Here is a 15,904-nt window from a genome sequence, read left to right on the forward strand (position 1 = left end):
ACTTTCGTCGGTAACATATCTTAGTTCTTGCTTGAGGGTACACTCGGCCACACTATTCGATGTAATTTCTCTCCCTCTTGTTTGTTAAATTTTTTATAGTTTATATAAGAAATATTTATTCTAGTATTGCTGATGTTCTTGAAATATTTTATTTTTCCTTGTTTCCTTGCTTGCTGGGCTATTTTCCTTGTTGGGACCCCTGAGCTTATAGCATCCTGCTTAGCAAGTAATAATAGTAATAATAATAATAATAATAACAATAATAATCATCATCATCATCATCATTATCATAATAATAATATCATTACACCCTATCTTAATTTTTGCGATCAAATGAAATCTACGCAATTTCCTTCATATCATTAATGATCGAAGAGATTGAACGACAAAATTTTTGGAAGTGTAATTTTCTTATTAAACATTTTATACCATTCATATTTGTTTCTTTTCCGCCAACTGCAAAATTATCAACTTGAAAAAGGAAATAATATTGCTACAATATCAATGCAATTAATATCCATAAAATAATTAGGAAGGTTTACTGAAAAATCGCCATTATCTATACATTCTTCCTGGCATTGGAGATAGGAAATATTATATTCGAGTACGTGTGATTCCGTAAATCACGAATTATTCATTTATTTTAAGGTGTTGAAGATATATATATATATATATATATATATATATATATATATATATATATATATATATATATATATATATATATATATATGAGAGAGAGAGAGAGAGAGAGAGAGAGAGAGAGAGAGAGAGAGAGAGAGAGAGAGAGAGAGAGAGAGTTTTCCTTGCCTTTTTTCAGTCTCATCAATGGCAACAGTCTTTTGACATGAGCAACTTGTACCTTTGTCATCTAGAAACTGAGAGAACATCACAGAGAAGCGAAGTTCTTTCTAGAATATTCGCAAATACACAAAACAAATGACGCAGCACTGTAAAATGCCTTCAAGGCAAATTTTAGATGCTATAAGATTGCAACTCATCGGTATAAGAGACCTAATAACAAAAAAATCGAAAGCATAATTATAACAGTAATTATTTCAATCAGAGACATCCGGCAACTTCTCCCAGGGGGCTTCCTCGGCAAGAAAATTATTTTGGTTCACAAGTCACAACGGCCGGTTGGAGTTTGCTCACTCATCAGTTTCCTACTAACGCTGTGCTTAGCGGGTGATCAAGCCTCTTCAATTAACATTATTTCTTATATAATCAAGACGTTTATGCTGGTGAGTCATAAGTGAACGTTTCGGAATTACGATGTGAAATGGATATGATATAGCAGCATTGGTCACATTTGATATTAATTAAAAACGAGAGAAAGAAAATTGTTAGGATTTATTATGCTCAGATAATACAATGGCTTCTAAATTTTCGTTTAATTTGACTAACGTTACTTATACAGGTTTCCAATTAAAGGTAATAATATCTCATCTCAACCGGCAGCTCTTGGTATTATTTTCGTCCAAAGAAACAAGAACTATTTATCAATTATCTCATTTTCTTTGTATTTGCAAGTGTGAGTTCCCTCTATGTATACCTGCCCATTGTTTAGACGCGTCAGCTCTTATGCCACGACTGATTGATAACTGAAAAAAAAGAAAAATAATAGTCATGACAAAAGAAATAGAGAAAGTTCTTGTAGGTCAAATAGAGAGCGCACACAGCTAAAGCTATTTTTATATCAACGTTCGACCACATCTTGTTTAATACCATGGTTTTTAAAGTGAGATTCCAATCGCACGATTTCTTGACGACGAGATAAAGGAAAAGTTATATCAAGTTTATAAAGAGAAAAACTTACAACACAAAATAAACTCATGCAATGAGAGCTCAGTTCACAGATGGTCGGTCTTGAAAACTTGCCAGGAAACGTTAGCCTGACACTTGTGATATACCGGTGAACATATACACAAGGGTACATGCAGTCACAATTACCGGTAAATAATAAATGGTTACTAAGTTTCAATAGTTGATCGGTCATTTTCGAAGAGATTTTGACTTAAAATCAAGTAAATTATCGTTAATACATATACGACTGTCAAAAGAAATTTCTAAAAGTTAAAAGTTTCAGGGGGAAAAATCTCGACATAATCAAATAATAAACAAATTAAAGCATATATCTAGATTCTAGAAGTCTAATTTCATTCTGGCAAATTAACTTATCCGACATACGGAAAGTATTTGTGATATTTCATTTTACCACAAATACTTATTGTACAACTATATATATATATATATATATATATATATATATATATATATATATATATATATATATATTATATATATATATTACATACATATACATATACATATATATATATATATATATATATATATATATATATATATATATATATATATATATTACATACATATATATATATATATATATATGTATATGTATATATATACATATATATATATTATATATATATATTACATATATATGTATACATTATATATATATATATATATATATATATATATATATATATATATATATATATATATATAATATGGAAGAATTTAGAAATACACTTTTGATGGCATTTGTGTTTTATAAATAAGACTTTCATAATGTGCAGCGGCCAATTTTGTGGAAAGTGATATGTTATGGATTTCCTCTTAAGTATGAATATTTGATTAAGTCTGTTCATGAGTATAGAAAGTGCAAAGATAATAGTGGAGTCCTATCAAACGAATTTCCACTGAACAGTGGAGCACTCCCAAGGGATTGTGTTGTCACCTATGTTGTTTATCCTCCGCATGGATTTTGTAATGCGTAGAACAGTTGGGGATGGTGGAGAAGAATTGGACTGGATTGGTAATAGGAAATTAGCTGACCCAGAGTATGCTGATGACGCTGTCCTTATCAACAGAACACCACAGGATTTGCAATGCTTGTTTACCAGAATGCATGAAATATCACAGGAGGTTAGGCTCTAGATAAATAGAAGAAAGAGATGATGAGAACGGAATATACAATTGAAGATGAAATATCATTAGAAGGAGAGAATTAATGAGGTACAATAATCTAAATATTTAGGAACTATGATCTTTAATAAAGGGTCTTTTGAATTAGAGTTTAATGAGAGATTGCAAAAAGAAGATCAGACAATGGGTAGGTTAAGTAAAGTTTAAATCAAAACGCCTGAAATTACATATAGAAATCTGGCAATTTATCAGTTCAGTGATATTTGTGTTACAAGAGTCGTGGAATGACAATGAAAGAATCTCCAACAGATTTTGTAGATTAGGAGAACAAAGCTCTCAGAAGAACACTAGAAGTTAAATGGCAGGGCAAGATTAGAAATGAAACTATAGCAGATTACTCGAGTGCCATATGTGGATGAAATCATGGTGAGGGGTAGATGGAGATTGTTTGGGCATGCTCTTCGCACTCCCCAAGAGAGATTACTTCACCAAATTTTTAATTAGGCTCCACAAGGAACTAGAAGAGTTGGAAGAAGACACCAGGCCTATATGGCTGAAGACTATGAAGCGTGAAGTAGGAGATGATGAATGGAGAAGTACTGATTTAAAAGCTAAAGATAGAGACGACTGACGAAATCTAACCAAAGCTCTTTGCGTCAATAGGCGTATGAGATGATGATGATTGAAAGATAGATAGACCGTCGATTGTAAGGTTAACGTTTATTAACTTGTCAATCTTTATAAAGTAAATCTATCGATTTCGTTGCCTTCATGGTGTTGGATTTAGCAAGCCTTGTACCAACATCTCTTTGTGCTCGCACGTGCAACACTTAACAATTATCGCTTTACTCGAAATAGGTGTCATTTTGTTTAAGTAGCGGAATACACTTAAAATAGAAAAGTGTGATACTAATTCTTGGTATATTTTGGAGCTGTCTTCGATATACATTTCATTAACATTTATAAACTGTCTGGACAATGTTTTCCCCATTTCATTTAAAAAAGTTACCCTGCTCCACAACCCAAAACTTCGAAAGCTCAATTTAGCAAATGTCATGATCTTAATATTCATAAAATTCAATCTTCACTTTTCCAACAGTAGCCACCACCGAGGAAGACATGACGAAGGAAGACAGCCAAGGAATTTGTGGAACCTGCCAAGGACCCGCATCCTTGAAGTGCACAGCCTGTGGCAATGTCTATTACTGCAGCAAAGAACACCAGAAGAAGCACTGGAAGATCCACAAGAAAGAATGCTTCCCTGTGGTCGAGCAGAAGGACCAGCAACAAGGGAGGTAAGGAATAAGATAAAATGTGCTGACAGAATTAAAAGGAAAACTTCCTCATATCAAGCTAATTGACTGATTCATTCATAGTTGCATGAAATGCTGACAGAATTAAAAGGAAAACTTCCTCATATCAAGCTAATTGACTGATTCATTCATAGTTGCATGAAATGGCGGTATCAATAAGCCAACCCTAACCATTTGCGTATTATGATGTTCAGATTCAAATAGTTATTCATCTCTCGATGATGAAATATATGTAATGACTATCAAGTTCAACTGTTGAATTTACTTGCTGCAAAGGTAGAGCAAATGGGATGGTTATCATTTTACCGAATATTTGCGAAATAAGAAGGAAGCTCGATAGATCGAGAAGATTTGATTTGATCTGCTCAATTACATAAGTCAGGTATCCCCAATTGGAACCCAAGTAAGGGCATACGTGACATAGCATCAGTATACAGCTGTTCCTTTGTGATATAAACCCATCAACGTCTTCCGCATTCTAAAGGTTTTAATCCCTCTATTGTCTCAAACGATCAAAGGAAAGTATTCTTTCTTCGCTCTTTTTAAACTAGTATACCCGAGCCGTCAAAAATCCCGTCTAAATAATTAGCTGGTTATGCACACACGCAGATTCAACCCTTCCCATCCCCTCCCACTACAACCCGCTGGTTCGGCAATTTGTGGGAGACTGTAGTTTCCGAGTGTATCTCTCCGAGTATACCCTCTCACCAGGATATGACTACTTTCTCTAAACCCTAATCGAGGGACGACTGAGCGTGACAGGCAATATATTTTATTATGTTATATTATATTATATTATATATAAACAAATATATTTGTATATATAAATATATATATATATATAAACAAATATATATATATATATATATATATATATATATATATATATATATATATATATATATATGTGTGTGTGTATATATATATATATATATATATATATATATATATATATATATATATATATATATATATATATATATATATATATATATACAGAGAGAGAGAGAGAGAGAGAGAGAGAGAGAGAGAGAGAGAGAGAGAGAGAGAGAGAGAGAGAGAGGTTGCTTCTTGTTATATGGGAGATGATAAGAAAGGATCATAGCACTTGAAAACCATGACACCCGAGGCTGACAGAAAACTATGCACGTTTTGTCCATTTCTCTATACTTATAAAAACAGTACTATAGTATTACCCTGTGTATAACACTGTTGGAATTTTTTATCTCCTTTGTTAGTGGGTATTAAAGCCCAGCGGATTCAGTGTCATAATTTTATACCATTAAAGGCAATAATGATTTATGCCTTCGTTAAAATGTTTGATTATATAACATAGTTAATGAAGGACCTTATACATCTACCTTCGGAATTAGTGCGTGGCACTCTACTTAGAAGGGTGTGAACCTCCACAATCTTACACTATCCCCTTCCTAAGGTCTTACTTTCCCTTTCCTGGAAAGCCTCCGAACGATGCTGACACTCCAGAGTTCGGAAGCGGATTCATTACTTCAAGAATCTATGCGCATTGGCCTGGTTTTACTTACGTCTCTTGATTGGTGTTTATCTGCCCACTGTTTGTATGAACTTCTCAAGTGTAAATAATAAAAGAAAAAGAAATAACGTAGAATATGTCAAAAAGGGTAAATGGTTGTTCATAAAATTTCTTAGCTTTATTCAATTGACTTTGGTAACATACATTGTGGTAACTTAAACTTCTACTGAGATATGGTCATCTTATGAAGAAATTTTACTTCAGAGGTTGTGGCAGTCTGTGGAAATTGTGCTGTTTCATCTTTAGTACTTTCTCTTTTATCTGTCTAGAAATCTGGGTTTCCTGTGTTTGTGTTGCTATCTCTTTTGGGGATACTTATTTTTGAAAACTTTTGTAAATTACAGTATTGGCCTATTATTATTATTATTATTATTATTATTATTATTATTATCATTATTATTATTATTATCATTATTATTATTATTATTATTATTATTATTATTATTATTATTATTATTATTATTATTATTATTATTATTATTACTATCCAAGCTACACCCCTAGTTGTAAAAGAAAGATGCTATAAGCCCAGGGGCCCCAATAGGGAAAAATAGCCCAGTGAGGAAAGGAAATAAGGAAATAAGTAAATGAAGAGACACAAATTAACAATAAATCATTCTAAAAAAGGCAACAACGTCAAAACAGATATGTCATATATAAACTATTAACAACGTCAAAAACAAATATGTCATATATATACTATAAAAAGACTCATGTCCGCCTGGTCAACAAAAAGTCATTTGCTCCAACTTTGAACTTTTGAAGTTCTACTGCTTTAACTACCCGATTAGGAAGATCATTCCACAACTTGGAAATAGCTGGAATAAAACTTCTAGAGCACTGCGTAGTATTGAGCCTCAGGATGGAGAAGGCCTGGCTATTAGAATAAACTGCCTGCCTAGTATTACGAACAGGATAGAATTGTCCAGGGAGATCTGAATGTAAAGGATGGTCAGAGTTATGAAAAATCTTATGCAACATGCATAATGAACTAATTGAACGACGGTGCCAGAGATTAATATCTAGATCAGGAATAAGAAATTTAATAGACCGTAAGTTTCTGTCCAAGAAATTAAGATGAGAATCAGCAGCTGAACACCAGACAAGAGAACAATACTCAAAACAAGGTAGAATGAAAGAATTAAAACACTTCTTCAGAATAGATTGATCACCGAAAATCTTAAAAGACTTTCTCAATAGGCCAATTTTTTGTGCAATTGAAGAAGACACAGACCTTAAATGTTTCTCAAAAGTAAATTTGCTGTCGAGAATCACACCTAAAATTTTGAAAGAGTCATACAAATTTAAAGAAACATTATCAATATTGAGATCCGGATGTTGAGGAGCCACCGTCCTTGACCTACTTACAATCATACTTTGAGTTTTGTTAGGATTCAACTTCATACCCCATAATTTGCACCATGCACTAATTTTAGCTAAATCTCTACTAATGGATTCACCAACCCCAGATCTACATTCAGGGGATGGAATTGATGCAAAGAAAGTAGCATCATCTGCATATGCAACAAGCTTGTTTTCTAGGCCAAGTAATGGGCCAAGAACACTACCCTGTGGAACACCGGATATCACATTCCTATACTCACTATGGTGCCCGTCAACAACAACTCTTTGAGATCTATTACTTAAAAAATCAATAATAACGCTAAGAAACGACCCATCCATACCATATGATCGCGTGCACATTATGAGTAATATAATAATAACAATAGCAATATTGGCGGATTCCCTTTGTTCATTCTTCGATTGTACATAGATTTTCTTGTTACTGTTCGTCACTACAACTAACTATGCTAATAATTTGGTTATTATATTTTATAATTTGCTTATTTTCTTCTCTCAATCTTTTGTTATAAAACCAAATTCTTTCATTGATATTTATTAAAATAAGAACAATATTGTTGCCGCTTTATTGTTTCATATTTATGATTTCTTTACTTTCAATCGTTGCTCTTCACAGCAATGTGCAGTTTCTAGCTCATATTAGGTTGAAAAGTATTGCATAAAAATCGTATGTATCGTACCACTGTGAATTCATTGACCACAAAATGTTGAGACCGGCCAAGGCGTATCATTATTTACATAGCCACCTTTATTTGTTACTGCTGCAATTAGTATATTAACATTTTATAGTAGTGCAATTTTCTGACGTTGTATCCAATTCTTTTCATTTTACTTACAACGAACCATGTTATGAATAGTGGTAATCATCTATGCCTTATTCCCTGAATTTCAGGTACCTTGTAGCATCCCGTGACATCCCAGCTGGTCATTTAATTTTGAAAGAAAAGCCAATAGTTTTAGGACCACCTTCTATATCCACTGCAATGTGCCTAGGGTGTCTAAACCCCATAACACAGCCAGATTTTCCAAAATGCCCCAGGTGTTCGTGGCCTTTGTGTTCCCCCGTTTGTGCTGAATCTCCACTACACGCAGGTGAATGTGCCTACTTGTCTACAGATACCGGTAAAAAATGTCCCCCACAAAACCTGGAGGAAACACCAAGGTATGACGTCATATTAGTCCTTCGTTGCTTGGCATTAAGAGAGAAAAAACCCGATGCCTGGAAAACTATAGAGTCTATGGTCAACTACGCGGAAAAATACAAAAAGGAGGAAGAACCTTATCATATGGCAACTGTAAAGTATATCTCAGAAATACTGACTGGCGTCTGTGATGCTGACTTGGTCCACAAAGTCAGGGGCGCCATCATCACTAATGCTATAAATACCAAAGGTCCCAAAGGACAATCCTTCCGAGGAATGTATCCGAAAATCTACCTTCTCAATCATTCCTGCCATCCGAATGTGACTCTGAGGTCTGATATCTACGGCTTTCTGTATATAAACGCTGCTGTTGACATCAAGAAGGGTGATCCTCTTCTCTTCAGCTATATCTCTCCAAGCTTGCCGCTGTGGCAGAGGCAAGAAGAGCTCCAGATGAATTATAATTTCATATGTACATGTGTCAGATGTACGGACCCAACTGAATTAGCGACATATTTTTCGAACCCAAAATGCCCCAAGTGTCACGACAGCTTCTTAGAACCTAGTCAAAACTATAAAGATGCATGGAAGTGCTCCAAGTGTGGAACCACAAAGCCTTTAAAAGATTTAATAAAAATGGCAGACAAGTTTATGGAAAATATTGAAGCTAAATCGGCCACAGTCAAAGATGCTGCTGAGTTGTTAGACAATGTAAACAAGGATTACCATCCAAAGCATTATGTCTGGCTGACAGCCGCTCAGGCCATTTTAAGAAACTTGGCAAGTAACAATGAAATAGAAGCTCTTCTCATCAAAAGAGATTTGTGGGAAAGTATAGTGCAACTCTTTTTCAAACTGGAGCCCGGAACCACAAGACGACGAGGTGGGTTTTTTATTATTGTTTTTTTTTTTTTTTTGGGGGGGGGGGCTTAACTACTGGCTGTTATAAAAGTTATTTCGATAGAACTTTTAAAAACGCTAATGTGCCAAATTAATTGGTTTTAAATATCTAAACCACTTCAATTAATCCCAAGAATCTTTAAATATTATTACAGCCACCTTTAGTCTTAAGCATTTGATTTTAGTTTTACTAAACACATTTTTTCCCTTTAATAACCATGCATACTTTTTTTCTTTTTTTTTTTTCAGGTGTGAGCCTCTATCACTTAGCGTGTGCAGAATTCGAAGTCTTCAAGGCCAAGAAATTACTGAAGCAACTGTCGCCTAGTGAATACCTTGCAGTCTTAACCAACGTTTTGTACCGACTGGACAGCGCTAAGGAAATTATTACTCTCGAAGCAGAGGACTCGTTTGAAAGACGCTGGCTCAAACTACTGGAGGAGGAGAGAGAAAAAATAAACAAGATTAAAGAGAAATTAGAGGAAAGTTGATGGAAATTTAATTTGCAGATTACCATCAAACGAATGATATCTTCTTACTCCGTGTTTGTCATACGACATATAGTAAGGGGGAAAAAGTAATCTTTTTATGTAATATAGATGGATGTGTGAATCTTCAATTAACGCTATCATCATATTCCGTTTTATTCGACTAAGAATCAAAGTTTACCTCAATAAACGTCTACAACGAAAAGGCGACGTTATAAAAATAGTTTTATTTACAGTATATACGTAACTTACATCAGTTGTTTATCGATATAGAATTGTAGTTTTTTTATTCGAGAAAAGATGTTTTCTACAAGATGGAAGAAGATTAAGAGGACCATCAATTTCAAAAGTTTTATTGCAAGTGGCAATTACTTGTAGCGAAAATGATCATAACATGTCTCTTAGCGGGAATAAAATCAGAGATGAATTTGAAAGGTAAATACTGTAATCAATCGTGACAAGAAACGAGTCCTTTTACGTAACTAATAGTAGTTAAGTCTTCAGAACGGCATTTAAGTATTAACGATGTAAAACATTACTGTAATTCCTTTTTGAATATTGAAAAATTAATTCGTCAAGTACCAGCAATGGAAGATAATCTAATTACCGACACAAACAGTCCAGTTGTAAAAAAGAACTAGTTGTTTGTATATAATAAACTTCGAACTTAAGTACCCCAGGTTATCCCAACTAATTGAATCTTAAATTTGATGATTTCAGTGTTTCGACAATAAGTCCCATAATAAAGTTTATCCGTGCATATTTGTTTAATTTCAATCACACGTTACTTTCTGCTTATTCAGCTTCCAAAATATTTGAAATCGGTTACAATTATTAAAATTATTTATCTTTAATTTCTCTCTTATTTTCTATTCAAGCTTATTTACAACCAGTTTTTGTTTATCTGAAATCCCTTTTCATGAACCATCAAAGATAACATCATATGTCTAGACAAATGAATGATTATTGTATTATTGCAAAGGTGACCAACGTTCATTTAACCTGAAGGGAAGGTTTTGAAACTTATTGAAGTAGTTAGTTGAAAGAAATGCCAAGGAGAGTTGCATAATCCTCTCAATACTTCAAAATTTGATTGTTTATGAATTATAAAAACTAGAGAAAAATATTATAAGAACTAGAGAAAAATATATCTTTACGTAGTTCAAATTCGAAATTACTAAATTACGTTTTCAGCAAAATCAAATAATGCTTAGAATTAACAGAATTTGTGATCTTAGGAGCGATAAAACGATCTAGTCCATTACTAAATTGATCTTGGCAGCAAAGCGTGGGGTATTTACTAAGAATATTTTCCAGGGAATTCAACTTCTTATAATGCAAATATAGTTTTGGAAAAAAAAAGAACTTTGTTTTAGCCTCAGTCCTGGTATTTTTACTCTGACCTTAAACATGTATTTTAACATGGATCACTGGGTCATCTCAGAAACATTACTTTTGTAAAGAAATATCTGGATGAATAGACCTCTGCAACTTTTCTAGTATTAGCTTTCCAAAAGTACAACTTAAGAAGTTACAAAACATAATAAAGAGGAGAAAGACAAAAGTGTGTTGTACTACGAGAAAGAATTACTCCTGTATTGACTGAGCAAAACTGGCAAGAATAATCTTTAGGATATGTGCAACTTGTCAAGATATCAGAACTAGATACTAAATAAACAATTAAGTGGTTTGCCAAACAAGCTACTAACAAATCGGGTCGGCATGAGATTAGTTACGGATGGCTTCAAGCTACTGGAGCCAAGATGCGCTGAGACTGTGGGTTCTAGAGCTTTCAAACATGCTGCCCCAAGATTACATAACAAGCTCCCAATTTACATCAGAAGGACTGATGGCATAAAAGCTTTTAAGAAGTTGGAGACTTTCTTGTTTACCGAGCATTTGACAATTTACGCGTATTTCTATATTCGTTTTTCCAATTCCTTGAAAGAATGTATATGACAAACTAATCTCGTGGGTCCTGCAGTGCGCAGGGACCTTCCAAGTGAAGCGGGCCAGAAAACACTCTTCAACTGAATTAAAAAATTAATGATATTCATATGCAATTTTAACGATTGGAATATTGTTCATAATTGATGCTATGTGTTGCAATATTTTTATTTAGGATCGGTAACACATCAAATATTAGCACAGTAGTCAATAGGTGATTTAATAATTACCCAGAGGACTAACATCTAGTCAGATTTCAGTTACAGTTCTGAACTCAGGTGAATTTGTGTCTGCAGTTATATAGAATAGACTGATGTCAGACTCTCCCATTGACGTAACATTTCATAAGTTTTGAAAAGAAGTGAAAGTTAAGTTTTTTTCACTCAAGACTCTCGAAGAGATTTTCAAGGTAATATAAAATGTAAATCTCAGTACACTGGTACAGTAGATGGTTTGAAGATACAAAATAAAAGAAACAACTTTCGTATGTATTATAATAAAAAGCAAGCATTAAAGTAAGGTTACGTGGGATAACATTTTCTTAACCTCAAAGAGAGAAAATGTCTACATCATTTCACGAAATTATACTTTTGTTAAAGTCATTACCATACAGAGGTAAAGTGTGTCCTTGTTAAATGAAAATGCTTAGCCCCGTTTTAAGGAAATTAATCAATATATGGCCATGACATGTTGAGTCAACGGTTGTGAAAAGACAGCGAGAGAGAGAGAGAGAGAGAGAGAGAGAGAGAGAGAGAGAGAGAGAGAGAGAGAGAGAGAGAGAGAGAGAGATCAAATAAAAAGGCAGGGAAAACAAAGTTCTTAATCCGACAAAGATAAAAAAAAAAATTAAGAGTAACAACTAAATGTAAAGAGCTAAACGGGTTAAACACATAAACCAGTGATTTCAAGATCTCACTTGATAATCTTATTAGGCTTAAATCTTTCTGACGTCACAATACCTGTAATAACAGACATTACATCCTGGTTCATTAACAGGAGTTACGATGAACTTAACCATCCATGGTTCGTTTCTTAAGACACCGTTCGTTCGAGTCAATATTTACATAGTGGTACCCAAAACCTTGGTGGTACCTTTCTCCGCCCACGTGCCTGTCTTTGACGTCAGTCTTCACTGGGAAATACCTTGGAAAGTCGAATCTCATTTTTCACGCCCATTTATTTTTCAATTAAGTGCGGAATACTACAATTACTACTATTACAACTAATAATAATAATAATAATAATAATAATAATAATAATAATAATAATAATAATAATAATAATACGTAAATGTGAATAAAGTGTTGAAAAGAATTAGCTCAATATCACCAAATTTTAATTCAACAAGTGACAAAAGACTATCCAAACATTCACCAGTTTACAACCAAGCCGTCTACGGGATGGGTATTACGCAAATTGGTAATAGCTCAAGGTATAGAAAACGCACACCAATAGCTCAAGTTGAATTCTTTGGTGAAAACTAGTTAATTCAAGACCATTTGTAAAGCGAAACAAATGTACCGAGTGATAGCAGTACAGTAACTAATTGGGCTGCAATAACGATAAAACGCCTTTAGCAGTGTTTTATCTATATCCTTAAATTTTTCATGCTTAAAAATAATGACATATCTAAAGCCTCCACATGACGTAGGTAATAAATGCACTGTATAAAACGGCAACAAAATGGATCAAACGATACTGTTAACATAATGCTTTGTCAGTTTTATTACACAAGATAAAGACAAAGCCATATTTCTTTTTCTGAAATAAATAACACCAATTTATGTCTTCAGTAAATCTCAAGTAAAGACGTGGTGTTAGAAAAATACAAGAAGATATACTCAAGATCATTACGAGATTCAAGAGGGGCGCTCACTCAAGTGATAACTCGGCCTTGAAAAGAAGTTAGGGCCAATGGTATTCAGACGAATGCAGATAAAACTGAGACCAAGTCTTAGTACCAGTTGAAAAGGACTACCTATACTTAATGCCAAATACAAGTGATAAATTTCACTTGAGTGAGTCACGGTCTATAAGAGATTTGTTTTAGTTTCGCAGAATAGTTTTTTTAGTCTTATACAAACGTGTTTCTCCTTACAAGATTTTGTATAGATACAGTCATTTGATATCAAGAATGGTGGTGTAATGTATACATTATAATATAACATTAGAGCAGCCTACAAAGGGTAACTAAAATCTGTAGGAATTTTAAATCATGTTTTTATCTTATCCAATAAAAATAGTCCCACCAGTTTACAAAGTAAGGATTAATCACGAGGGGATCCTCTTTTATAACATCTCGCCTTTCAATACCATTAAAAGGTTTTGAATATTCTAATTATGTGTTTATTTATACGACACAGGATTAAGATATCAAATTGCTTGGATTTTGTTATTCATTCATATCTGAACTAGAAAGATCAAGACTCGTCATGAATGTAGATAGTTTAAAAACAAGATACGTTATCAATGTCGTGAAGTAAAAAGAGGAAACATTAAAACTGTTCATAAGATACTGGTGCTTTTAAAATGTATTACTTCCCATACTATTCTCGACTACATTTTCATTCAGATTCTTATACAAGTCTTCGGCTGTTGTCCTTCATTTCTTCCATTGTAATTTCTACTAAACTCACTTCAAGTTTCGCCCATTGTAATTTTATATGTGTTTTGTCACTGAGGTATCGGCATAAATATTTTCCCTCTTGGAGCTCATGGGTTTATAGTATCCTGCTTTTCCTACTAGGGCTGTAGCTTAGCAAGTAATAATAATAATAATAATAATAATAATAATAATAATAATAATAATAATAATAATAATGGCTTCATGCATATCAGTCAATCTGACCATAGCCTCCACTCTTCTAATTCTCGTCTAACTTCAGTATTCATGACTATATATATTTTCTATTTAAAAAACACATTTAGATAAATATTAAAAATTTCTATTATGAATACACTATAGGTAAAATAAAAAAAATATTTATGTAAATATACTATGATGTATATGTTATAAATTGCATGATTGTAAATATGTATTTCATAATAAGAGATAAAAAAAATTTTTATAATATTTTCTCCAGTATTTCCCCATTTGTAAACTATTATCTAAATCAACTGCTACCCTCGGCTATTAACAAGCAGTACTAGCATTACTCTCCTCTTTCAAGGTATCATATGATCGCTGTTACTTTCAGCAAATCTTTAGTTTATTCATAGAAAAATGTAAGAAGACGAACTCGGGATCGTTGCGAGATTTAAAACTTCTCGCTCTGGCAATCAGTCATATGAATAATCATACATAATAGAATTAGGTATATAATTTTCTTAATCATTCTTATAGGCCAGGCTTTCCCTCAAATTTATAGGCCACGATCGATACGATGTAACGGGAGAAAAAGTTTAATATATATGTATATACAAACATGTATATATGTATATGAGCATATTCACATATACATGCATACATATATAAATAAAAATATATATGTGTATATATATAAATATATATAATATATATATATATACAATATATATATATATATAATATATATATATATATATATATATATATATATATATATATATATATATATATATATATATATATGAATATATATACTGTATATATATAATATATATATGTATATATATATATATACATATATATAATACATATATATAAACAATGTATATATACAATATATATATATATATATATATATATATATATATATATATATATATATATATATATATACATATATATATATATATATATATATATATATATATATATATATATATATATATATATATATATATATATTTATGTGTGTTACGATATACATACATAACCCTTCAATATTCATTCTAAGTAAAATCTATGCAGCAATGCAGGATATTTTACTACACACGTAATGGAAGAACATTTTTTATCAGATGTTGCCATTAACTCTAATATACGGTAGAAGACAGAGCTTCTTGTCTCTCAGAAGTGAAACCAACATTATCTTGATATAACGGTTAAAACTGTTCCACTCCAGTTAAATAAAATGACAGAGAGAGAGAGAGAGAGAGAGAGAGAGAGAGAGAGAGAGAGAGAGAGAGAGAGAGAGAGAGAGATAGAGAGAGGTGGGGGCTGCATGCTTTAAATAACATTCCGACGTCTTGACAATAGTTACTCATGTATCGTATCTTATCATATGACGTCACAAACTATTTCCCGGTTGTTAAACATAAAAG

At 32.6% G+C, this 15,904-nt stretch overlaps 2 protein-coding genes across 2 annotated transcripts in view; one reads left to right on the forward strand and one right to left on the reverse strand.

Annotated features, from left to right (window-relative positions):
- LOC137644008 (organic solute transporter subunit alpha-like) overlaps positions 1-15,904 on the reverse strand; it is a 188,738-nt gene that overhangs the window by 130,683 nt on the left and 42,151 nt on the right. The gene's annotated exons all lie outside the window — the stretch shown is intronic.
- LOC137643634 (SET domain-containing protein SmydA-8-like) lies at positions 1,131-11,032 on the forward strand. The gene is made up of 4 exons (XM_068376350.1): positions 1,131-1,244; positions 4,055-4,250; positions 8,075-9,207; positions 9,474-11,032. Exons 2-4 carry the CDS (start codon positions 4,075-4,077, stop codon positions 9,713-9,715), a joined length of 1,551 nt encoding a protein of 516 aa, XP_068232451.1. The 5' UTR covers positions 1,131-1,244; positions 4,055-4,074; the 3' UTR covers positions 9,716-11,032.

Source organism: Palaemon carinicauda, chromosome 7 (assembly GCF_036898095.1).
Source record: "Palaemon carinicauda isolate YSFRI2023 chromosome 7, ASM3689809v2, whole genome shotgun sequence".
Taxonomy (NCBI): domain Eukaryota; kingdom Metazoa; phylum Arthropoda; class Malacostraca; order Decapoda; family Palaemonidae; genus Palaemon; species Palaemon carinicauda.